The 27,289-nt window shown below is 34.6% G+C and overlaps 1 protein-coding gene across 1 annotated transcript; it reads right to left on the reverse strand.

Annotated features, from left to right (window-relative positions):
- Positions 1–4: 4 nt before the first annotated feature.
- LOC117168095 (homeotic protein empty spiracles-like) lies at positions 5–27,009 on the reverse strand. The gene is made up of 3 exons (XM_033353462.1): positions 25,468–27,009; positions 15,579–15,751; positions 5–1,740 (listed from the first exon to the last, which is right to left on the reverse strand). The coding sequence occupies exons 1-3, from the start codon at positions 26,336–26,338 to the stop codon at positions 1,513–1,515; spliced, it is 1,272 nt and encodes a 423-aa protein (XP_033209353.1). The 5' UTR covers positions 26,339–27,009; the 3' UTR covers positions 5–1,512.
- Between the last annotated feature and the right edge of the window lie 280 nt (positions 27,010–27,289).

The raw sequence follows: 27,289 nt of genomic DNA on the forward strand, positions 1-27,289 counted from the left end.
TAAATATCTTGGAGAGGTGATATAATTTATTTCGCTCTATCATTAGAACACGAACTGAGTCTCTTGATATTATCGTACAGTTCTATGCCTCGAGTACGTCGAGAGAAATCACAATTTTATATTTACATATTATATACAAGCATTAAGTCGCAATTCCGAAAGAGCTACTTGCGAAAGTCGTGACCTTCTGGTCAAATATTTTATAATAATAAGAGGTTCTAGTACGGTATAGTATTCTTTACTTATCTACCTCCAGTCTGTCGACATTAAAAAAAGAACTAGTACCTTTTGATTCGTTGATAAATAAATACATTCAATAGAGCTTTACATTCAAGCAGAATGTTGAAGTATAAATTCCCCTTTCGCAGGATGCAGATTCGAAATCGATTCTTTTAATAATTTAATAAAACTTGTCAGTACAATTTGAACATCGATTGACAAAGGAATACTGCTGTTCGTCGAGAACAACGACTTAAATGTAAATACATCGCGTTACACTGGGTTTAAAATATCAAGTTTGGCACTCACTGCTTTATCTTTACTAACTCCTAAACTTCTTCCTCTTTTGTTCCTGGTATTACTATTTACAAGTCGACATGACGATACATCATTCATTCGCGTTTCGCGTAACTGGCGCGTTTAGTGTCTATTATATGTACAGGTACCTGTCCGTACTCGAATAGTTTTATGGCGAGTTACTTATGGCAAGATATATGTACATATATCAGGTATATATACATAACCGATCATAGAATGCGTCCTAATCTTTGGAAGCATACCCCTCTTAACTTTCTAATTTCTCAATTTAATCATCTCCGGGGGTAAATTTTGCAGCAGAAATTTCTCTTTAAGAAATTCTTTCCCTAGATACCTATAACGAGAGAATAACCAACGGTCAAGCACCTTTATGTATTTGGGCGGAGATAATGCCAAGGAAGGAGTTGCATATAGGTCCAAATATCCAATGTTGAAGCAGGCATTAAAATTTTTTGTCACTTTAGGGACCGTGCGCGTCAATTTTACTTAATAAAAGATCGTATAAAAAAGAGGCACCTGCTTCTTTTCTATTATTTATGACAGGCTGCACAAACTGGACGTAAGTCGGTCCATCTTTTAATTATTTTCTCGTTGGACAGAGTTATCTAGAATCTAGAGCAAGGCTCAAACCGCCTAAAATCTTCCTTGTGCGGCGGACTTTCTCCTCTCTCATTCCCTTAATTCCGGTCGGAAATGCGACCACTTCTTAACGTCTGACATCTTCGGCAGACAATACTTCCATTAACTGACATCCGATATGAGAAAGTTTATGCGAAACTATCGAAGACTCATTTCCTTCATAGCCCTCCCCTACTCTCTGTAACGTCTCACAGAAGAAGAGGAATAATTCATTACGAAAATTTTTGGGATTCATCTCTAAACCCCGATCCAGAATTATTAAAGAAAAGCTTCTGTCGTTGGAAGCTTGTAGTCTTTTCCATTTCCTGGCTTTTAGTCCAGGCAGAGAACGTCTAGCTACGCCTCGGATCCGCTGGAGCATTCATCAGCTTCCGGATCTATGTGCTCTTCTTCATCCTCCTCGGGATGATAGTCGCCTGTTTCCTGCTGCCATTTACTTACATGGTGGGTATTCTTGTTGCCGTTGTTATTACTGTTTCCTCCTGATTGCTGCTGAGCCTTCGCCTCTTCCTCCTGCTGCATTCGTTTGTGCTTTGTTCGTCGATTTTGGAACCAGACTTTTACCTGCAACATTAAAGAAAAAAATCTATTTAATTCTAGAATACAACAGTTTTTTAGGCCGTGACTATGAGTACCGAAGTTGCGGTACAAATAGACATTTTCATTTTCTTAAGTATAGGTAATTAGAACTACTTTCAATCAATTAAATTCTCAGTGTAAAAAAAATAAACGGTCGGGATTAATCAGCCTGTATTTGTCTTGGGCATCCACAGTATTATGCTGAAGTAATATCTAAACCTTCGCCATTTTCAGATCCCCTTATGCATTGTGTGCTTAAGCGTTCACTATATCTCACCCTCGATCGATCACGTACTGCGTACCAATCCGGTTCTGATGTGCTCGATATCCCCCTCCCACAAAGCTGGGGTCACCAAATTAAGTGGCAACTAGTTAAAGCTTCCCTTCGATCCCAAACGTTTGAGAAACCAAAGTAGGGATCCATCCCTAAAACGAGTATCCGGTTACAATGGGCCGTCCCATTGGAATCGGAACCCCTAGTAAAGGGTGAGTGTCTATTCTCCTTTTCCAACGCCATATCTCGTCCCATTGTCACCGAATTGACTACTGAAAATCGTGCACACTCTGCTCAGACACCATCCGTCGGTACGCGAATCTACGGACTATAACAGTCTGTGAGAAAGGGTAGAAAAAATTCGTGGGTAGCTCATTTTATGAGTATCAATGCGGAATATCAACATTGTCCTCGATACGCTCAAAAGCGTAGATTAGGGGATCGTTTTCGATCGAATTTCACGTTCCTCTAACCCCGATCAACGTGGTTTTGACAAGCCTAGGATTAGCGTCCATCACACGTTGCGCTTTCATTCACACCATTGTGGACTTCATCCTCTCCTTGTTGATATTTTTCCGACAGAAAGGGAAATTGAATGCAATTTTGAAACTTGTCTCTGTAGTACTTAAATGCTTTAAATGGAATTTCGATCCAAATCAAATGCTCTGATTTTCAGGCTATTATTATCTCAGTAAATATTTTGGTTTTAATTTTATTATTACATTATATGTATTGGGATTAATCTTCCTGCAGTGGACTCATCTAACAACTGTGACAAATTACTATACAATTTTCCACTAACCCACACGGAGAAAAAGATATCGCACAATGATATCGCAAAACCTCTATATTGCAAGAAAGCGCAATATGATGACGTGCAATTAGGTCCCGGAGCTTTCTACGATATTATAATGCACTAATATCAGATAAAAAAATGAAGTAAAATTTTGTTGCTGTCGTCTGCTACAGCATCCTTAGCAGCAATGGGAAAAAGCCAGAGTAGGAGTGAGTTCGAGCTATAAATCGGGACACCAGATTTAAAACAATCACAAAAAAAGTAAAAATTTACTGCAGGTAAAACCTGCAACGGTTAATGATTAAACATATTTCGGCGAAAGTTTCACTGAGGTTAGGATATTATTTAGCAAAAGCGCAAAATGTAACTGACAGGTGGGAATCCACATTTCTCTCAAATTTAATTAAGTGAAACGACGCTGGATAGTGCTGGCGTCGTAATTGTCGCTACACCTGGAATAAAACTGGAGTGATTATGAGATGAAAGATTATCCAGGCAAGGTTAAAAATCGGAAATTATCTTCGATTCATGTCAAGTTTATCAGGCAAGATTAATTTTTGTTCCGGTGAATCTTTCACCTGGAATCGATGTAAACTTTATCTTTAATTTTTTCTGTGATCGCTTGCTGACTACTCGAACCCTCGCGAGATCACAAAACAAGAAACACAATGTGATAGCGTAATAAACTTAAATTCTTACGTTATAGATTGTATGCGGTATATAATGTAAAAACTTGCAATGTACGATATAACGATTTTGCGCTATTATAATGCGATAATTAAGATATATAGTGCAGGAATTACGGTATATATTGTAATTCATGCGATATAGTTTTCTCAGTGCATAATTTGAATAATGTTGACGCAATAAGTCTCTACTTTGTCTTTAATTTCCCAAGTGAACTCTATACTTTGCTTCTTTCTGACATGTAAAAAAGTATTTTAAAATCATTAAGAAACCACGTGTCAAGATCATTTATATCTTCTTTTTTCACATGACATACAAAGTAGTTTAAAAACAATCATGCAAATATTCTTAGTGACACATATCATAAAAACGGTGCATTATGTTGCAAAATATCTCTTTCATACTCTGTAATTTCATCTTATAATTACTGAGTGATTTTATATGTATTGATTTAACGAAAAATTAAATAGCATGTTTACAATTAATTAAGAATTTGGAAAAGCAGGAATTGCTACTGTTATTCTAAACATTAAATCAATCCCGTAAACGAACATGCACACGTGTCCACAATTGATCGGATATTTGTAGGTACACTAGACGTTTCCCCTTCGGCAAAGCAAGAGAAGCAGCAGGGCACTTATCGGGTGATTAAGAGGGCAAATAGAACAACCCCTTTTTACCACCGTGTCGTTTCGTACCCCACCCCAACATTCTTGTCCCTCCCCATACTCTTCCGAGAACGGCGTTGCAGTAGGAAATTCCGCCTCGTTTAATCGAGTTACCCCATTTGGTAATCACCCTCTGCGCCGCGGGTTGCCATGGAGACCTGGTTCGCCCTGGCCTGCGATTGGCTCACTTCTCCATTCCCGGATGCTGCAGCTATCCCCGACATCGCGATTCCGAGATAGTGCCATGATCGCTCCATACTCCAGCTCTTGGATTTACACACAATCTCGCCATGCTGTGGGGGCTGTGAACGCGTGGAGAGCAATGTTCTTTTTTTATTTCGAAATTGCCGCTTCCAGCGTCATTGTACAAACAGGAAAGAAAAGGGTCGAAGCGAAAAAATCAATACTGTGAAACGAGAAAATAAATTGAAATTTTTATGTGACAAGTAGTAAATTCCAATTTTATTTTTAGTTCAGAATTTAGTTTGAGAATTTTTATTAGTTGTTTTTCAGCCGAATTTTCGTGTTGATATAATTTTAAGTAAGCCTGACACTCGGGCCTAGAATTTTATCATAAAAAGAAATTCCTAAACTTTTAATATTCAATCTAATTTGCTTACATTCAATACTTTATTTCATGCACTAAAATATAGATTTTGAATCCGTATTCTTTCTCCGTGATCTTATCATAAAATTTTCTTTAAAAAACAAAATGAAAATCAAATATATAGAATGCTGTTATTGTATGTGGGGAATAATTAATTTCAAGTAACAAATTACTTTGGATTGATAAGTCAATTTATATTCATAATCAATTGGATGTTCAGTGAAACGGAAAATATGTTGTTATTTTTTACAATAAATTAGTATAATAAATTATAATTTTATTTGCAGATAATGAATGGAGAAATTATTATAACATTTATCATGCCGCATTTACTGAAAGTGAAAATATTTCTTTCATAAAAACGACAAAAAATGTACATTTCTTTATAATGTTTTAAATCATTTCAAACAAACTAATAAAATTATTTCGCTGCAAGACTGTATGAAGTTTGTCTCTGATGGATGTTTGATACAAAAAAAATCTTTTTTAAACAAATGAAAATCATATTAACCATAATTTTAAGAGTGAATTTCACTTCTGTTAAGAAATATTCTTTTTTCAGAAGAGGACGTTTTGCTGTATTGGCTATTAATTTCTAGTTTCAATGCACAACGGAACATCACTCTGAGAAAGAAAAATATTACCTGGCTGCGTCTAGTCCCAAAAATAGGTGAAGCTGAACAAAGGGATGAACTAGCTATCCCAAAATTGCAAAAAAACTAGCCAAACTTATGAAAAATATTTGTCTACTTATCTTGAATTGCTGGACAATAAGACACTTCCATATTATTAACTTACTAATATAAATAAATACCATACTGGTATAACTATAAATCACTATTCTCTTATATCTTCTTCATCAACAAGTTGAATCGAATCTATCATGCTCCAGCTGAATAAGAAATCTAGATAAACTTTCCGATTCGTTAATTCAAAGCTCAGGGGAGTTTTCGCGCCTGAAGTGGGCATATCGTTTCGGGATAATCAGCATCCTAGAACTGAAACTCTCGTGAAGAGAACGAGCGGTATCGCAAGGAGTGATTGCAAAGGTGAGATAATGAGCTCGAGCAGGTTCATACGTATGTAGGTATATCTCCTTCGTTCACTCAAAGCGGCACGTACGAAAGTACGGTGTACGCAAATGGAGTTACACATAAATAGGTACGTAATTGAAGCTGCTTCTGGAACGCGTAAGTGACAGGTGACCGCCATATACGTAAACGGTGTGACAGTCGTACACATTTTCTACCCACTTATATTGCCCTCTGCTCAATTCTATACCTGCATGCGCACTTGGTACCACTATTTTTAAACATCCTATCTATCAATACGTGAGCAAATGCGGAATCGGACAACCAACCGTGTGAGACCATTTGTTGAAACGAAGCAATACATCGTAAAAGTGTATTCCAATTTAATCAATTAAAGCTTATTTTAATTAAGACATTATACATTTCTCAGGAAATTTTCAATTCCGAAAATCATTTTCTTTTATATCTCAGTTCACGAACTTAATATTGAAATAGAAAGGAACATGGGCTAACCTAATTCTTGCTACCCTGATAATTGTTTGAACAATTTATTGAGAAGTAAATGAAGAACCTCTGTTTTAATCAACACGAAACAAGCGGTGATGAAATAGTATGTTCTAAAGTCAAAAATGAAAAAGTGGTCAGAAAGGGGTTGGTTTAAAGGCGAAAGCAATACCGATTTGATTGTAACGTGAGATATTGTCCATGTTGTAATCGGCATAAAATGCAGGAGCACTCGAGCAGAATCCGCGAGGCACCGGTCCGATATTAATTTCCATTAGCGAATATCCAATTTCCTGTGGTCGTAAAAACATGAAAGGCAAGCCAATCCGTGGCAGGCGGCAATAAACGTAATTATATTTAACAGGGGACATAAAGCCTTCAATAGATTAGACCTCTCTCGTCAGATCCCCTCTCCTCATTCTTTTTCACCATTTCCTACTATTTCAATTCTTTTTATAACCCTCTCTCGCTCGCTCTCGCAACGACGTAATATGATCTCAAGTCGGACGCTAGCTGCTCACGTAATTAGAATATTAATTAATAATCCGGATTAATTGATTCTGCGATTGCCAATGCACATCAGGATTACACCGCCAGGCGTTTCATTATTCATCTAAGCACGTAACTTATATGTATACATTGCACCAACGTGCCTCAGATATTAATATTCGATACTCATTATGTAAAACCATCATATCGATTTGTCAAAGATATACACCTATACTTATAGGATGACTCAAAATAGAAGATGAATCAATTACAAGGAAGTATAGCGCCGCATTACTAAGAAGCTGCATATATAGATATATTATACGACATTTCAGAGTGAATTAAAATAGTTTCTAAAAAATTCCTGATCTAGGATGATTATATTTGTATGCTGAATCAGATAAACTAACAAAAATGTGAGAAATGTTTTATGTTTGATTTGGATCACCCATAACTGAAATTCTGCCCAATAGGAAGTCAGGCCAGAGGCGGCGTTTAATCCCCTCTATGTCCACCGGTCACGCTCGAAACATTATTTTTAATCCCCTGACGATAGCCCCATCGTACGCTAAATAAACTGGAGATATTATTTTTCGATTTTTGCTGCTCATAACGCGTCAAGCTGGATTCTCATATACAGGGAAACATTTGATAGGAAATGTTGTTTTTTTGGGCAGAATTAACGTCAACGGCCTCCAAAAATACCATTTTTATATTTCTTTTTCTATTTTCTCTGTATTAACAACTTATAAGCATATTTATTCATTTTTTTAAATGCACTTAAGTATTTCTTTAATCATGGTTTTGAGTTTATAATGACATTCCATTTTAAGGATTTGTAGCTTAGAAGTCAACTCTGTAAATCTCGTAGGTGTACTTTATCACATCCACTGTACTCCGAGTTCAAGAGGTTCTTATGTTACCAAGATCGCAGAGTCTACAAGGTGTAGGTAACGCATTATGCTCACAACATACGACAAACGTGAACATTTAACTGAAATAAAAGAAATAAAAACCTGCTACTTTAAGAGATGAAATATACAAGGAAATTTTGATGGCATTTTAACTGCCCACAAGATTCATAACACAGAAGCTAAATAATAAGTTCTGGGTTCTTCACTTCATTAAAGAAACATTGCCATGTATAAATTCAAAATACTATTTCTTAACATTATTTTCTATACTATAATCCGAAACGAAAAATGTGACCAGACATTATTTAACGTTGAGTCAGCAGATGACGGAAAGCTTATTTTTATCTAACTAACACGAAGAAAAACAATTCGCCAAGAACATACTAAATATTTCCTAAAGTTTTTTCATGTTTTATCTAACTATGAATATGGCTTTCAAGGATCTCTTTACTATTTTAATAGAGTATATGGTGAATAAGGCTTAACTTTTTATTTGATTAATAGAAGATGAAATTTTTTATTTAATCAATAGAATCTAAATTTCGTTATTTATCATGGTGCGTTGTTGATACAAAATGAAAAAAAATCTTTAAAGGACATGATAAATATTATTACAATTATTATCACAGCTCTATATATTGATTATAATTTTTTCACTTCCATTCAATATTTTTCGATGGAAATTAAGGGGATTCTGAACCGTCAGAGAAACATCCTTTTGAATCACAAAAGATTCTCTTGACAAAACTAGAATTACATCCTAAATTACAGTTCAAGCAGGCTTTATTTGGTTTTAACAAAATCCTCTCGTACAAACTTGCTAATTTTGAATCAGAATTATTTATGTAGTGAAACGTTATTTATATTAGAGTTAAGAGACAACAAAAACTTTATTTTTCTCGTTCAGAGACACAATAAGAAACAATTTGCAGAAATTATACTACTGCTCCAGCGATAATTATGTGACGTGAAAAAAATATGTTAAAACTATTCAAGCGAAGCATTATTAGCTCAAATAATTTTCCAAAGGGGGAATCGTATACCTGAAAGCAAGATAAGTCAAGGAAAACGAACTGAAAGTGTAATTTGGATGAGAGTAAAGTAATAGCTCCAGAATTGAACATTTGCTATGCATCAGCAACAGGTAATTCTTCTGTCGTTTCAAAGAAGTCAGAATCCACCAATAGAACTTGAGAGTTATTACAGAGTACGCAGGAATGCGACAAGTACTTTTTCTACTTAACCTTTGTTCACGTGAATAAGGAATGCGTGAGCTTCCCATTCTGAATGTATAAGTTTATTTTCTGTCAGTGAAGCTGAGCAAAGTTGTAAGTAATTACTTCCATAAACTGTTATTAACTTATAAGAGTCGTCCTAAAAAGCCTCAATTAGGTAGAACTTGTTTACATTTGAGCGATTTTTTTATCTATAATTTAAAATTTAAATAAGAACTCGCTGGAAAATATAAGAAAACGTTAATAGACAAACATAGATCCGAGATATTAAACTTTGATTAAAAGTGATAACGAGAATAAAATATGCATACTGCATAAAGTTAAGTGTAAAATGCCGGTATAACAAAAGCAAAATGTGCCAGAAATATTAACATGTTTATCACCATTCTAGATAGTTAACGCTCATGATTATTAGGTGCTCATTTCACTAAAAGAAGAATTAATTTGCACCTATTGCAGTACGTATGCTGTCAAGTTTTTGCCGATAAAACTTGGTTTACATGCATTATTCTTTCGAGTTGGTCGTTAAAGTTTCTATGGTTTCTTTATATTCTTACACTTTTTATGACATTCTCTTGACTATGATTTTTTTACAACAATATTTGTAAATATTTGTTTACCGACTCAAGAAAAGTTGATTATCATAAACTGAAGAAAAAGGTTAAGGTAATTCATCGATAATAAGTAGCGCATTGAGGGTATTCGTATTATATAAACAGGGATGTAAAAACCGAAGCGTGAGCTGTCACGAAGTTTATGCAGCATCTTATTGTCTCTAGTCAATCTTTTTATTCCTTGTATGCCAAATTCTATGCTTCAAGCCAGGAAGAACGCGCGTACACTTGAACAGATGGATGACAGCGAATTCGCAATGCTTTATTCTCAGTCCGTCGACAACGCGCCTCATTATGCATAGAGAATTGTACGCGGCCTGCATAATATGTAAACTTCTCCATTACCGGTCAGAGCAATGTAATGCGCTATGAGGTTCACCAGTTGGCGCGAGAGAACATTTACGATTCCCCTTATTATGAAAAATCTCGTGCGCAGATCTCCCCCGATGCCCACGATGAAATTTATTCCTCACTCGCAGACATTTTAGCATAGAAAGAGGCATCTTACTTTACGTCTACCGCTTTGCCCACCAAGTGTGGGCTTGTTTATACATTATTGAAATTTTTCAATTGCAAAAATTAAATAAAAACTGCATGGAAGAGTTGCAATAAATGTTTAGAATAATGAATTAAGTTTTTCGTATATCTCGTATCAATGTCAGCTTGTGAAGTGAGTTTTTTAGAGTCAGTTTTGTAGAGAAATGAGATGCCTGCTATCTGAATTTTTTCTTTACGATTGCATTAACCTAGGCAGGTTTAATAATCTGGTATGGTCCAGTTTGAAACGATAAAAATATGTCATGGCAATGTATAGTATGCCACTGAATATGTCTTTATGCTAATACCGAAAACTTGAACGTTGTACAAGTTGTCATAAAACGTGGTAAACCCTAGGCTCGACAGAAACTGGCCTATACTATATTACGTCTAAGAAGTTTGGGTTGGGTAAATATCCGTAATAGTATGACATGAGAGTAGATTATGACACCGTAATAAACGTACTAGCTGACGAAATAAGTCATCCATATTTACTGTAGGCTGTAGTTTATTTAGTGCTGGTTGCAAATTCATGCAAATTCACTGAATGAAGACATGAAATATTATTGGAAAACGTGAGAGAAATTTTTTCTTTAATGTATATAGCAGAAGGAAATTTCACTGAATAAATTCAAAAAGTGAGTTATAAGTATTAAATAGGATAATTTAATTATACTGCTAATCATTTCCACGCAAGTTCTCATTATATTAATGTTCATGTTTTTGCATCTCTATCTTCATGTATATCTTCATATTGTGATTGTGAATGTAATAGCACATTGCACGAGTACACATTAATTTAAAGCAAATCATTGTAATTTATTACATTGCGTGAGAATCGTGAAACACATACGCCCTCATAATGCAATTTCTTTATTGATAAGTGTACATTTTATCACACATTATTTTCAATTACCCGCAACATTCAAATGTTCTAGTTGGTCGTTCTCATGCAATTGTATTATTCGTTTTTTATCTAGTAATAAATGTATTTTAGGTTACGACTAAATTATGTTTAAATAAAAGTTGAATGCCAACGTATTTTTTATTATGGCATTTTGCGAACATTTTAAGACGAAAATGAAAAAAGCTGCCAGGTACTCTTTAGAAAAAGTTGACTTTGTGTTTAATTTATACCAGAACAGAAATACTTGCACGAGGAAATGTTACTAATAATTTTTTTCCATGGATCTCTTATTACTTCATGACTTTTTTTAATAGGCTAGTTTTTAAAACAATGGACTTTTGTGTTTGATATGAGATAAAATATTTAAATTAAAGGACATGAAATGAAATGTAGAGCAATTTTCAATCCCTTTTTTACACAAATAGGACTTTGGGTAATCAATGTAAAAAAAATGCACTTCTTTTATCGATTATTATTTTCTGCTGTCAAATGAGCAGCTTGAGATTAAAATAAAGTTCTTGGGCCCTTTTAGAAATGTCGATTATTGTGTTTAGAATAAAAAATTCCTTAAATGACATTGTGAATGTAAATTCTTTTCACATTTAAAGACAATTCATTATATATTTTTTCGCATTCTAGGAATATTTTGAAATGGAAATTAAAACAATTGTTCAATTCCTTCTTGGAAAAAGTCAACTTTGCCGTAGCCTTACAGCGAAATGAAAAAATTTGTCTATAAGAGTAAGCAGAAATGGACGGTAAATAAGGCTCAATATTTTTTGCATCCAATTTTAAAATCAAAATTTGGACCCTTGAAAAAAAAGAATTTTTTGTTTAATTACAGACTGTATTAATCGTCCGAAGAATTGAGGGTAGTTAAAAAGGAGATGGACTAGTCGTCTCAAATATTCGGGACGACGAGACACTTCGTTAATTAAAACAAAACAAAAATAGCTTTAAAGGGCATGTTAAATATTGATGAAAAGTTTATTTCTTGATTTTTGTCACTAATTATGGTCCTCAACCAAAGTCTACTATTTTAGATTTTCGTGTTTGAAGTGAAAAAATTTGGCTAAAAGCACATAATGGATGTGATTTAGCTTTTTCTTATATTATTTTCTTTAATATAGTGCTATATATTCTATACATTTCTATAATATAGTGCTATTCAGGTAACTTTGTCATTCTTCATTATCTAAGCGCAAAAAACAATTTCACCAAAGGAACACATCATCGACTATTTTAATTTTTGTCTTAGAATTTTCACGAAATACAGACTAATATAATCCATAAAAAATCTCACTGCAAGTCAAATCTAATTTAAACTTAAAACACCGTGGTTTAAATATATTTTCTTCTTGCACAGATCATAGTTCATAAGACAGTTACTAAACCTTCTCAAATGAGTTTGTAGTTTTATATAACATTTGCCACCATGAACTTAAAAACAAACAAAACTTATTCTTTACATTTTGAACACTACACAACAGCAAAGTAATATTTTCAAATGAATTACACAATCTTGAGTCCAACAAAGCGAAATTGTTCAGTACATGTGTGGTCGAAGAAGCAAAGGTGTAGGTCCATTATTACAGGTGGTCCAGGACTTAGGGTCCAGATGACCCGTCATCGATTATTAGCCAGTTAGAGTGGATCATTCGTCAGTCTGGAAGAGTTGTGGTCATAACAATTTGCGTTCGTCGACTGCATTGTCTTCGCATGGCCGGACAACGCGAAAAGACATTTCTGTCAGTCGTACGGCGATAAGAAGCGATTAAGCGTCTGATTTACACGCCGACTGTCCGTGTCACGCAGGTAAGTACTTGCCACCGTGTAAGTATTCGTCCATACATACACATCGTGCAAGTCAAGGCGTATGCGTCGAGAGAGCGATTATTTCGTAGGTACTTACACATGAAACGACCAGCTGATTTACGCTTAGCGTCTCAGCACCACCTGCACTAATGTATACTCCTTGCATCCGTGCATGATCACACAAATGCATATCCATGCTTAAATAAGTCTGCGTGCATTTAGTATCGACCAGGTATGCAACGCACCTATATGTAGATACTTCGCGCAGTACCATCTCCACAATGTCGAGCAATCAGCCATGTTAATTAATCCGACGTTTTTGCACTCTTTTAGTCATCAGCAAAAAGTAATCTATGCACGCAATGTATTTGCTTAAATTTCAAATCTGCTTGCTCAAAGTTTCATTTTCTTGCAAAAAAAACTCTTAAGAGACGTTTTTCTTTCATCAACTTAGAGTCACTCCATAAATTGAATGCAAATCAAGATGAAGCAAAACCACGTTTGAGGGATTAATTTTTCACAAGGAGACGTCAAAGAAGAACTGATAGGATCTGACAGATTCTCTCACAACGAGCGTCATGGCTTCCTACATATCGGTAAGATAAAACAGAGTGATTAGAGAAATAAAAAGTGCTGGATATTTTAATTTTAACCTTTCCAGTGACTTTTTCGTAAAGTCATAAATCTGCAATGACTAGTAACTTTTTCGATACGTGAATACTTTTCTAATATGATTACATTGTAATATTTCATAGATTTGTTTAGACCTTCACAATCTTACGAATATGTTCTTTTTATGTCGGAAAACGTCAATATTTTATGAAATTATAATCACTATGTTTATTTCGCTGGTATTTCTGCAAGTAGAAATTTATAACCTATAGGAGAATTATGCATACTCAATTACTCATAGGATAAACACTAATTAAAGATATATGTCAAATCCTTTCTAATCATTTCCGAAGTACAATATCTGAGTTCACAAATGACGACTTTGCACACGTGCATTCTCTGAACAAGCACGAATCGATTTCTTGATTTGTGACCGAACCAAAACAACGATAAATTAATTGGAAGCAATTTTTCACGGATCGCTGCAGCAATCATCATTATGCCTCTCGATACTTTAATCTGCGGGAGAAACACATACATCTCATAGGTTTGTATTGTCGCTCGGCTATTGTCAATCTGTTAGGGGCTATTGAAGATTATCTTTCAATTTGCATCTTTTGTTCAGTAAGTAGCCGATTCCACACGTTTAATAACGTAACGCTATAAAGCTTTTTCCCTGCTGCTTAACTGCTAATTACCGACAAAGGCTGTTATGCCTGCTTAAACCACCATAATTTTTTTTCACATACACGCCTACTTCAATTCAATTTCTGATACCTAATCTTTCCTATATTTAACTTTAAATCCACTAGCCAATCTGATTATTTCGTTCGTACATAAACAAATCGCAATTATAGGCTTAACGGTGCAGTCTTTGCAATGTTATACTTTGAATAATTGGTTTATTTCCTTATTTCTGCACTTTCTTCCCGCCATTAAAAATTTTTTAACAAGTTTTAAATTTTCCTCAATAATTGGCATTTACGTAGTGTGATCTACTGACAATTTTTCACATTTTGTGTAATTACTTGGGAGAAACCTGACAATAGAAAGAAAAAGAACATTGTCAACTGATGTACGTAACAATTAACTCGCTGTCGTAGAAAATTAGTCAATCAAAATTTATTGCTATGTCTCTTAATATTTATTTCACCTGCATTATTTATTAGTTATAACTTAAGTATTATCTCATTGATCATTAAGCTAAAGTTTAGTTCCAGCTTGTTTATAGTAAATTGATCTTCGTTTGTAATGCAATGTGTTTTAATATCTGAGCACATGTATGCACAATTAGAAATTATTATCATGCAAATTGTTTTGAATGGCCAGACTTTCAATTCTAACCTTATCTGTAGAATGTGAATATATGGGCTAATTACTAACATTATCTTTTCCCGAACTCAATGTAAACTTCACGATACACTCGCTCGTTAAGATTCGTAAAAACTCGGAGGCTTTACACGCGACTCGCCGTTCCTTGTTACAGAGCTAATTACGTACGTTTAGCCGCGCAATTACAACGAATACATTACGCGAATCAACCGAATACCTCTCACGTACTTTACCACCATAAGTTTCAGCCAATAGCATAACTTGTACGGAAACATAAAGAACGGGAACAATTGTGCAATGAGTCTTACGAGAATAGGAATTTACAATTTCAAATCTAAATTCCTGTTGTGTACGCCAATTATACACAAATCTTCTTGTTTCCTTCTATTATTCTTATCGTACCACCAATAAACAACTGAGCAAACATTTTGCAAAAAATGAAGAAAATCTTTTAGATTTTGCTGTAGGATTCACGTGATGGCTAATTACAGACTATAAACTATAATAAAAATTTATCTTCTCTCAAGACTCAGTGTTTTGCTCATTATTATAATTGAGGGATCATTAACAAATATTTTATCCAGGTCCGTTTAATGATTATTTAATGACTAAATTGCTTGGGAGTCAGACAATATACTCGTTATGCTTACAACAATAGTTTGAAGAAAAGTGATGATTCGCCACAATCTCGACATCACACCACCTTTTCTAAGTTATAGCTACTATTGTCAGTAGAGCTTTACTTTTGGTATTCACCGAGTCGTGCAAGATATTCGCATGGATAAATTTTTCAATTCTCACCTGTGTTTCCGTGAGTGAGAGTGCTTGAGCCAATTGTTTCCTTTCTGCACCAACCACGTAGTGATTCTTTTCAAAGGCATGCTCCAATTTCAGCAATTGGCTTGGACTAAAAGCTGTTCGTATTCTCTTTGGCTTCCTGAAGGGTTGTAACAAAAATCCTGGAATGTCTGGACCTGAACAAAATTAAAGAAAAAAAAAATAAAAATTTGTAGATTGCGAATATTAAAATTTATCTGGGAAAAACATTTGTGATTAATCGAAAACAAAATTTTAAAAATCATTTCGGTAACTGGTATGTTCCGCGCATATGTATATATAAAATTGTGTGAATTAATATTAATATTAAGTAACTATTTCCAATTATATTTATGTTTTACACTGTGCTTACATTCTGGCATGTAATAAGGAGTAGGAAAAGGTACGTGCGCAAGCTAATTGAGTATTCCATCAGTAGAAGGTCCCTGCCGATCGTCCGATACAGCGCGTGCCTGACGGAAGTCATTTCAGATACTTACCGGAAGGCCTCAACCGATATATTATCTCCTACAGTCTTTACAAATGTAAAGATATGGTACCTAATCTTTAGTATAAATAATTTAAAAATCCTCTTCTCAAATGTAAAAATATTTATACCAACAATTTACTTATTCTATCACTTATACGAATGAAAGTGATGCAAAACTGCAGGTTGGTGCAACAGGAAATGTTTAGGTCAAAGTTTTAATTTTCCGTAAATCATTCGCTAATAAAGGTACCTCGTGAACGCTTTAAATCAATGCGATAAAGGGAGACACGAAAACGATCAATAATGTATGTGGAAGTGATTTTCGTATCGCATTAACCATCCTGAAAGTGTTTGCATTACAATTCTTGCATGAGAGAATATTATACAAATTCCTAGCATGATTACGAGGCATTTATTAAGCGCATTAATGAGAATTGAATCTCGATTCAACTCTCCAAATCGCGATGAAGTATCATTCATGATGACAGAGTAAGTCCGATCATTGCCGCGCAAGTCTTATCAAAAATCATTTATTAGCGCGCCTATATTGCATTGCATATGTCACTTTTACGATTTGCGATAAGTGCCGCATTACTACATTAAATTGCGTTTCAATGTAACTCCTTATAAGCTTTCTATCAGTTAATAATAGTGACGATTAAAAATAATCAAACTGCGTAGCTAAATGAGTTTCATACTTAATTAACTCTTAATTCATTAATACAAACAGTTTGAAATTAATATTCTATTTAGATTTCAAAGCACTGTTGTGTATGCTTTTAGTAAACATTAATTAAAAGTAAAGATTTTGTTTATAGTAATGAAGTGCTCGTAAAAACTTCTAAAAAACAATTAAGTTCCCGGATGTAGCGCAATTAAACAAAGGAGTTTGTTCCTGAAATTGGTAGGGAAGAATATCCTAAAGATGTCCCACGACGTTACGGCAGATAGTAACTTCAGGACGTTGTGAAATTCACGAACGAAACGTGGCCGACCTCGCCGTATTTTAAACGGACATGTCTCCTGACATGGTTAACGCTCGTAACTTATTCCGACTGGGTACAAGTGGTTTCATAAATACCGAACTTTAAATTCCCTTTAACCTACGAAAAGTTGCGAACCTTTAACCTACAAAAACGCAAGAAATGCGGAAAGACAAGAGTGACTCGCTATACGCACTTGACGTTTACAAACTGACAAAACGATGTAAATTTAAACTAATGCTTCCCAGTATGGTCACTCTGCATTTCCAAATTAATTTATATTTTTCGGAAAAATCCATTTTTTTGTATTATAGCGGAGGCAAAGAACGTGAAAGATTTGTAAGACGTCGATTATAGTCGAAGGAAATAAATAATGTATTAAGTTAATCTTCCAGGATCTTGAAAGTGAGTTTTTTCTATTTGTACTATTATGTATCATCTAGTATCTAGCATTTTCCTTACTAGTGGATAAATAAATATGATAATTTTCTCATTCTTAGAACGCCCCCAGTGAATTAGAAACCCTCCTCCGTGAAATTGTATTTTCACGGCTGGACGGATGCATTCCTCATCTTCGCCCTAAAGGCTGCAATCGTTATTATATGGTCTAATGCAACAATTGATGCACGAGTGCAACGAATCGTTATATAAAGGCACCTGTAAGTATTATGAATAACGACTCGATGACTGTAATTTCGGCAAAAAAGCCACAAAAGCAGAAAATGTTATTTAATATGAAACAAGACAATCTATTCTAATAAACAATCTGTTTGGATTTCAATTAATCAACAAATAAAAATCGTGCTTATTTTGTTCAATCTGATACAGTGATTTCAAAAAATCAAATATTTAGTTTATTTAGCGGCAATGCAATATGAAATATTCCAAGCATGCACAGAAAAAACTGGAGGTTCACTAAAATTGCGGCTCAAATAAAAGTTGGTATCATTTAGAACTTCAGCGATGACTTGAGACGAAAAGTTTCTTGCTATGAATATGCCTTTATCTTGACAACTTTGCTACATAACCTGCAAATAATGTTGATAAAATCATTATATCTATTTTCATTGCGGTATTATTATTTTTTTAATTCTCTCCATTAAGCTATGTCCATCAGAGTTGGATTATATGTGTGCTTTACGGTAAATATTATGTTATTAATTGTACATAATATCCAAGTGGGCAAAGCGAAAAATAGCTTATTTAGAAATAGGCTCAATTACAATTGACATCCTTTAGAACCCCAAGTATGGTATCATTTAGAGCTCATTTATCGTTTTGGGTTCCTTTTCAGCAAGTGGAGTTCATTTTTGTCACAGCTCGTTTGAAACCAAAAATGGGTTCCAATGGAAACTTCAGTTTTTTCTGTGTGGATAAGGAGTACGATAAAAATTATTTTAAATTTTTTCTTTACTTATTGAGATAATTTCCAATAAGACATTCTTTCAGATGAATGTGGTACTCTGGCGTTATTTTTTTAAAGACGCAAAAATAATCAATATTTTAATTTTTTGTAATTAAACTAAAAATTTATTTTATTGTACTCGATCTTAATTATAAGAGATTATTTACGATATTTATGCTGGGAGACTGTGCTTAATATAATGTATATTAAAATTTCTCTTTTCCAAAGCTTTCTGAACTTTGTTTTAAAGGAAGCTTTATAATTTCAAAACTTTGTTTAACATACGTATTAAAATACAAATTTTAACATTATTTTTTGGAACTCAAGAAAAGACAGGCTGAGTTAGCCGAATTTAAAAGTATGTTGCCATTTATATATAAGAGGGTATTTCATCAATGATGCAAATTATGCTGCTATATATGCGATTATGCATAATTTTTAAAATAATGAACATTTTTATGATCCTGCACACATTATTCTAAATATAAAATTCAGCAGTGTTTTTTGCATTATATGGAGCGAAATTTTGCAACAAATTTCTGAGTTATCCGATATTTATAAAAATAAACTAAAAAATTTATATATTGTTTTATACATTATTATTCAATTCCTTAAAAAGTGAATTCTTTCGATGCAAAATTGTATTATGATTAATCATAATAATGACCGAAATTTGATTTTCTAGCAAAATATAATTGCCGATCAAAAAACTTGCATCTGCACACTAATTCCTATAACGTAAATTTTGATTCAAATATGTTGGATTATAAATTGACACCTTGAGATTAATCACATAGTTGGTATATAATAGTTAAAACATAAAAATTTCAATAATATGAATTTTGCATAGATTGTTATTTAATTGGAAATCCTCAAAATATTGTTATGTTCGAATACAATTATTTGTGACTAGTCAAACATTTTTTCCTATCTCCAAAGGCTTACTAGATACTTGTAGAAAGTGTCAGTTTTAATCTCTTTAAGGAAAATTTTATATGCCTGCACTTGCTGAGACCAACAAATTCCGCATTTTTAATTTAAAAATCAGTTGTTACAAAATCAAAAGCTTTATCGGTTGTAAAATTTCCATGCTTCCCAAACCAATTTCTTGAAATGGCATACCCTGTCAGTGGGCTCCATAGTTTATTATAGATTTTTAGACTTTAGAGAGGTCAGAGTATAATTGACAATAAAATTTACGAAGGAAACCTTTTAATTTTAATTGTAGCAAATATTAAGGTTTTTTTGCATTATTTCTTGAAATTAAAAAAGATTTATTTATCTCTAATCAGTCTATCACACTGATTTTTGGAAACATACTTCTTTCGTTTCAATTTAATATCATATAATTTCAATAATAATTTCAATAATTATTATAAAGTATACATTGTAATAAGTAAATAAACAAAATACTTTTAGGGGAAAACACCATATTTTTACAAAATTGAAATAATTCACGTTCCCAGAATAATAAGATACGATGATATTTTAAATGATTATTAAATTAAAATTCTGGAAAATTAAGGACAAGACTTTTGTGTCTTAAGATAAAAGTGTTCTGAAGATAAAAAAATGTTTTTGAACTTAAATCCATAAAACTAATTGTTAATAAGTATCTAGATTAATGATAAAACCTTGCAAAAGTATTCAAATGTTTATATTTATATATAAATTTATTATAATGAATTTTATTTTCCCCTCAATAAAATGTTATACGACTATTGGAGAGAAACTTTCAAAAAATTAAAATATAAATCCAAAATCCAATTTTAGCGCTACACATACAGGTTTAGAATTTTTTTTAAATTAGCAATATGAATATAGTTTTATTTCTGTGAGTAGAAATATCTGTTCATATACTGTACTTTGAACAAGTTCTTCAATTTAATATTATAGCTATATTTAGACCTAATTGAACAAAGAATCTATTAAATCCTTATCTGAAAAGATGTATGTCTTCAAGATACTCAATTTTCTATTTTCAACCTCAGTAAACGCGTTACATGGTGGACCTTAAACTCGAGAAAATAATCGGATCGCGAATAATTGTTGAACCCTATACACTGGCAGTTTAAACCCTTTTGTGAAACAAGAGAACAACGTATGGAGGGTACACTGTGAAGGTAAATGCAAAAGCATGGCGGAAGAACGTGGTACAAGATAGATATCGGGTGTGCGGCCATTTGAGATTTACCCACGAATACCGGCCAATCACGGTGCATAAATCGAGATACTGAATACTCAGAGAGGTTCTCTCGATTCTCGAAGGTAATGCTAGTACGATCTCGATTATGAGAGATCCTGAGAGTTTCTCAAAGATTAGGCTCCCTGCAGAGCATTCTCGTCTAGGCAGCTCACTGCTTCCTAGACTTAGCCTTCGGGCGCAGCGCCTTGACTTATTCCGAGGACGAGCTGTAATTACGAGAGGCTTGCGCTGAAACGTTGCAGCTGATGTGCCTAGGGCAACTCGAAATTACCAAAAAAACAAGACTAAACACCATAAAAATCTAAAAAAAATGTATCAAGCCTCGTTAATATTTGTTAGAAGATGCTTCATGCGAGGATTAAGTGCATTTTTAATTTCAAACAAATTAGAGGTATCATAACCAAGAGCTTGAACGCAGTTCCTAATGTCTTTTTAATTATTGCGAACGAAGTACGTGTTTTATTTCACTTGTTTGCTCCTTCCGTCTGATAATTCTTTCATAATTGCTGTACGAGTTGCACTAATGCATATTGAAAAGCAAGCAATAATCTTAAGACTCAGGGATAAGCAGGATACACACAACATCTGATTTGCCACTTTTACTTCTCTTACTTCCGTTTCGTAATTTATGCGGAATGTGAACATTTATTACGATACATCTTTGAGAAACTTTACTCCAATTTATGCGAATGGTAAAATAATATTGCGTGTTGTTCAAATTAGAAAAATAACGCTGAAAATTGTTTATAAATTGTTACCACTGTGTTCCGAGAAAGAATTTGACAAATAACTTTGAAATTTTGCTAACTACAAAAACGTTTTTATGTGAGTAATATACAGTTCAATTCTGAAAAGCATTTAAGAAAGCGTCTTTAGAGTCACCCTTTCGTGAAATAAGCATTTTACGAGGGTGACCGTTTAAACTTTAAAGCATAATCGAATCAGCTTATAACGATCATTAGAGCGTTCATGCGCAGACTGCCAGCGCACATGTGGCTAATAACATAATGAGTCATTCAAACAACACGAGGACTATAATAATGCTACAAGTTTTACTAATAAATATGCAATGAAATCACTTAAATCTTCGAAGTTAAGATTCCCAAAAATCTCAAGTGTCTTTTACACAATATAAAAATATTAATGAAAGAAACCCCACTTTAAATTCAAAGAGAATCATTCCCAGAAAAATAACCTATCCGATTTCCACTTAAATATATGAAGAGGAACATCCATTTTTTTGCGAAGTCTATTGAATTGGTCTAAAGCACGTCAACGATGTCACTGAGAGCTTGGGAAACGAATCAAATTGTCACAGAGGGCTTTATGAAGATGTCGGTTAGCCGAATAAAAGGCTGTCATCAGACATAGATTGAAAAACATATAAAGAAGTCACTCGACAAAATTGTAAAACGTCCAGCCCCCTGGTATTCGAACTAAAAAGAGAAAAAGACTGGGTGACAGAAAAATGGGCTCGGGGATAGGCATTAAATACAAAGCAAGAGAGCGGGAGGTGACGAACGCGTGGAACGATGACGACCCACCGAAAAAACTGGGCCGACCAATGTCGAAAAAGGACACCCCGTAGAGCCTGTCCGAGGGTAAATGGTACTTTAATAATGTTGATTAACCACCTTTTGTAACTTCTGTTGCATTTAGTTTCACGAATCCATTTCTTCCGTTTGAATCAAGGTAACTGCTTAACATATTCTTTTGAAGAAAATTAACAAACAAACTGTTATCAGCTATATCTTGACAATAAAGAATAGCATCTACTTCTGAATAATTTAAATTATAAATAGCGAAGTTAATTCCACGGGAAACATTTTTTAATTAAAATTGTTATCCTTAATTGGTACTTGATTAGCAATCGGAGCAATATTATTTTTCTACACAAATCAAAAAGTTACGCGCCTTCCTTATCAAAGTGGACTTATAGAAAAAGATAAAAAGAAAGAAACTGGTTTTCGATTAGAAAAGTAGTTAGTGATATACGCTAATTACTAGATAAATCGACATCAACCTGTCGTCTAGAAAGCATTCGTCTGTATTGGCGATCATTAATTAAAAACCTTCTGGAAGAAGGCGGTACTCGTAAATCATACTAATCGCTCATTACATGCAAAATAGATCCTGTAGGCAAAATAAGACTTTTTCGATAGAACATTGGTCTTAATCAAATATAAAGTATCAAAAGTTGCAATTAAATTATTGAAAGAATATATAAAAAGTCTCAATTAAATTAGCGCCTCTTATTTTCGTTTGACGATCGGATTTAGCGCGAAATTTTTCGACTGATACATAAACTCACATTTGTCCTGGTAGGCAAGATCCGTCGACAGAGATGGCATCAATGCATTTTTTCCGTCGGAAATAGTTTCACAAGGGAATCCCAGGTACGTATTTTTACCGGATGATACCCTACCTTCGTTATACCGTAAATGTTTATAAGGTACACGTTGATCCGGGATAGATTTATGATAACTATCGATCACTAAATGAGAAGTTCTCTCGCAAGGCTGACCTCGTATAAGTAAGGCGATCGAAACACGTAAAAGTAGTAACAATTGCCTCAGGCATTTTGATGACTATTGCACATTTAATTTGCAATCGTCAAGGTGGCTGTTTATACTAGGAATTCATGCCCTATGGGAGGAAGATTAGCTCCTCGACGCCTCGTTACCTCCAATGAAACTAAAAAGTGCTCCAGTAATTTCACTTTCCAGATATCTGAGCTAGCTTGAACACCCATTATTATTGGTAAAAATGCATGCACCAGTGGACACCTTTTGCATAAAAAAGGAAAAAATATTTTCAAGGAAAACAATCTACAATGCATTACGTTTTCCTTTCTTGGGAAAAAGAAAAGGTACTAGAGGAGGATTTATTGACTTAACTGTGATTAAGAAAAACTAATGCGACCGTGTGTTGAAACCTCTTGATTTAAAACACTTTCTTTTCCTGCAACTTGTTTGGAGTATTTATTAAGAACCTGTCTCATTTCTTTCATATTGATTCACTATCTTAGGGTTATACTTCCTTTCAGAATATTTCCAGAATTGTTATATAAAAACTTGTTTTCATTTTCTTAAAAAAGATTCATGATTCACATTTTAAAAAGATGTACTGTCGAGTTAATGTTTGTACGGGAAATTTAATATACATCTCTTTCCTCTTAATAATGTCAAAAGTGAGTTTAATTTGCAAGGAACGAATTAAATTTGGTAATTTTAAGTTCTAATAAGGCATAGGTAATGTTATGCATTCTGCGAGGTGTATCATAAATATAACTGCAGCTGTTTCTTCCTTTTATGAATTAGATTCTAGAGCATGGAAGAATTTTCATTCTTCTATAAAGAGCGTAATTTATTATTTCTTAAGCATACTTTTATCATTATAGTTCAAGGTTCAGAAGCTCCTAGACAGTTAAATGAACAATGAGCTAGCTGTGTATAACTTCTTTTCTTTTTTTTTCTTTCTCTCTTAAAATATTTTTAAAGTCGTAATTGTGAGATTATTTTGCAGATGGTTATTTCTTGTCAGTGGGGGTGTGTCTCTCTGAGCTCATTAGTTAACTATTAGTGACAATGATAGAATGGAAATCCCACGTGACTGATAAGGGAAGCGAGAAACTGAAAGCCATCGATCCATATTAGTTGTTTATCGCAATGAAACACTGTAGATAATAGACGCGATTATTCAATGACGCACACATTTTGTTTTGAATAATACTCTTTCAAATCAATGCATGATTTAATACTAAGCTTATAATGTTGACTACAATGTGGACAACATATTACAAAATCTGGATCACGGAACTTGCTTAATCTGCTATATACATCGGAATAAAAATCTTTTGTTTATTGAACAGTTCAACGTTTTTTTAGCATGAATTTTGTGCAGCACGTTTTTAGTTTGAAAAAATTTGCTCTATTGAAACAAAATTCCGTTGATTAAAGTAGGTAATATGTGATCGATTTGTCACTTCAAGTATATTTAGTTCCTTAAATATGAAATAAATTCTAATAAATACTATTAGGAATACAAACGAATAGTATATATGATGGTTTAAAAATTACAGTATGTCCATGGATAAGGAAATAAATGTATAATTTCAAATTAATTGTGACTTTTTGCGCATGCGTCAGGAGAATATTTATTTGCAATTTTTATCATTCGACAAAAGTTGAAGGAACTTCACTCGATTACTTAAAAAAGCCGATAACAAATTACACTGTTGTGTTGTTGGTTATGAAATCGTTGATAAAGACGCAGAACGACCTCAGTTAAATGAATAACTATATGTGAAGAAACAACTTCCCGTAAAATAAACTGAATTATATTTTCAAGGTTCATTTAATTATTTAAAACATCAGATAATATTTGTTCTGTACATCTAGCAAAAAGACACTAAGGTAAAAAATGTTGCCGGAAAATTATATATGGAAAGAATATCTACTGTTAGAAATGATGTAGGTCAATTAAAAACATGTATAAGGTAAGATTAAATATTATTATAAATGTAATTCTACAATATATACATTAATATATAATTAATATATGAATAATAATATATACATTACTAATTATCTGAACCAATTTCACTTACAGTGTTTATCAAATTAACAAGAAGAAATAAAAAAAACTATTGATAAACTTGCTGGCAAAAGAGACAGCTTCCTTATTATATACATATCCTGACCTACATCATCATTTACTATAAATCCCGAAATTCTGTAATCAAAGAATTTTGAACCCCACTGAAGCTGATAATCAAAAAATCGTCTTACCTCCAGGAAATCTATGAGGGAAGATCCTCCCGTGCCTGGATAACAACCACGGATACAGGGGATAGCTATCCCTCGGAGGTTGGTGTGGATGAGGTGGTGGATGAGGTCCACCAGGTCCACCTCCATGAGAATAAGGTCCATGAGGAGGTCCATGTGGAGATCCACCATGATGCGCCTGAAGGGCCACGGCCAAATTCGCCGCTTGGAAATGCTGAGCTGCAGCAATATTCGCTGCTAGAGCCAAATGTTGCGAATGGTATTCGTTCTGACCCGATTGCGGCCCAGTGGGACCATGACCAGGTATTCCATAAAGAGACTTGAGCTGCTCCGCGGCAACTGCTGCAGCAGTTGCTGCACCAGGAGGCGGTGCGAGGTAATTTGGACTAGGTCTGACGACACCCGGAGGTGGTTGGGGATGTGAACCAACAGGAGAATCACCATGGGATATCCTGTGTGGCGGACTGGGACTGTTGTTAGGCGTGGACCCTCCGCTGTGACTATGTGTGGTGTTTCTACTGTAATCCAGATGATTGGCGAGAGTTAGGTGATGATGGTGATGATGGAGGTGATGACTATTGTGCGAGGGTGTCCGTCGGGAATTAGGGTATGACTCCACCGAGGAACTCCTAGAATGAGGCCTATCGGATTCTTCGGAGTGAGCACCAGGCGATCTCGCATTGAGCCGTCGATTCCTTGGAGAAGAGGAACCTTCGACGATATCCATTGGACTCCCATCATCGCGCTCTATCTCCACTCGCTCCAGCCGGTCCAGTCGATCATCCCGACCACCACCGACGATGGAGTCGATGCTGAAGCCGATTTTGGGCTTAGAAGGCACAGGAACAATTGGCGTCGGCGCGAGCGGCATCATCGTATGTGGCGTGACGCCCAGGCTCTGCCAGAAAGACCCCTTCTCAAGAATTTTGAAGCTGTTCGGAACAATTGGGTCCTAAGTCTCTTGCATCTTGATAGATGCCATTGGCTAATTCTAGACTAAAGATGTATTATTTGATCTATGGATATTAGGAGAATGTTCAACTGTATCGACCGATAGCAGTCCGTCGGTTAGTATATCACTGAAGGCAAAACAACTCGGTTTGTAAACACTGATCACTCCACTTTGGCAATTAATCATCAGCTAAAGAGTCTATTGTTACACTTCTTTCATTTCTTTTAGAAGATAATCTCGCTAAAACGACAGCACTTAAACGTGTCACATTGTCATTATCTCTATACGGTGTTTAATCACTACCAAACTCAAATTCAGGGTTCAAGGGGGGTAGATATTAAATCACTTTTGGGTTTTAATCTCAGTCATAAGAACCTCATTCCTGAAGATCACACGTACTGGTTTCAATTAATAATTTTTTAATTCCAGAAATGGGTTATCTTAAATCATTCCAGTAATTGTACACACACTGAACTTCACGTTGAACTCACTCGTCATAAAAAATCACACGGATCCACTCGTCACTGTCAAAACAGGAATGGCAAACGCGCGGCAAGTGATTCGAGCTCCGCTTCGAGATCGGTCGGATGCTTCTGGCCTGACGGCTTGGTAGTGTTTGAGAAAATTACCGGCTAAACGAGTGTTCGAACCGGCTTGGTGGGGGAGTCCAGCTCCCCCCCTAGAAACCCCCGACTCCAGGACTTGGAGGGGGTGATCGACCCGAGGTAGGCGTGTTTGGTGGAACTAAACGTCCAACGGGCGTGTACCTGCAGCGTTGGTATTGGTCGCTTCGTAGAACGACCCCGGTTTCTTCCCCTTGAGCGCAAACAACATCAAGCCAAACGGGGAATCGCATTAGTTGGCGATGGGCGT

Source organism: Belonocnema kinseyi, chromosome 2 (genome assembly GCF_010883055.1).
Source record: "Belonocnema kinseyi isolate 2016_QV_RU_SX_M_011 chromosome 2, B_treatae_v1, whole genome shotgun sequence".
Taxonomy (NCBI): domain Eukaryota; kingdom Metazoa; phylum Arthropoda; class Insecta; order Hymenoptera; family Cynipidae; genus Belonocnema; species Belonocnema kinseyi.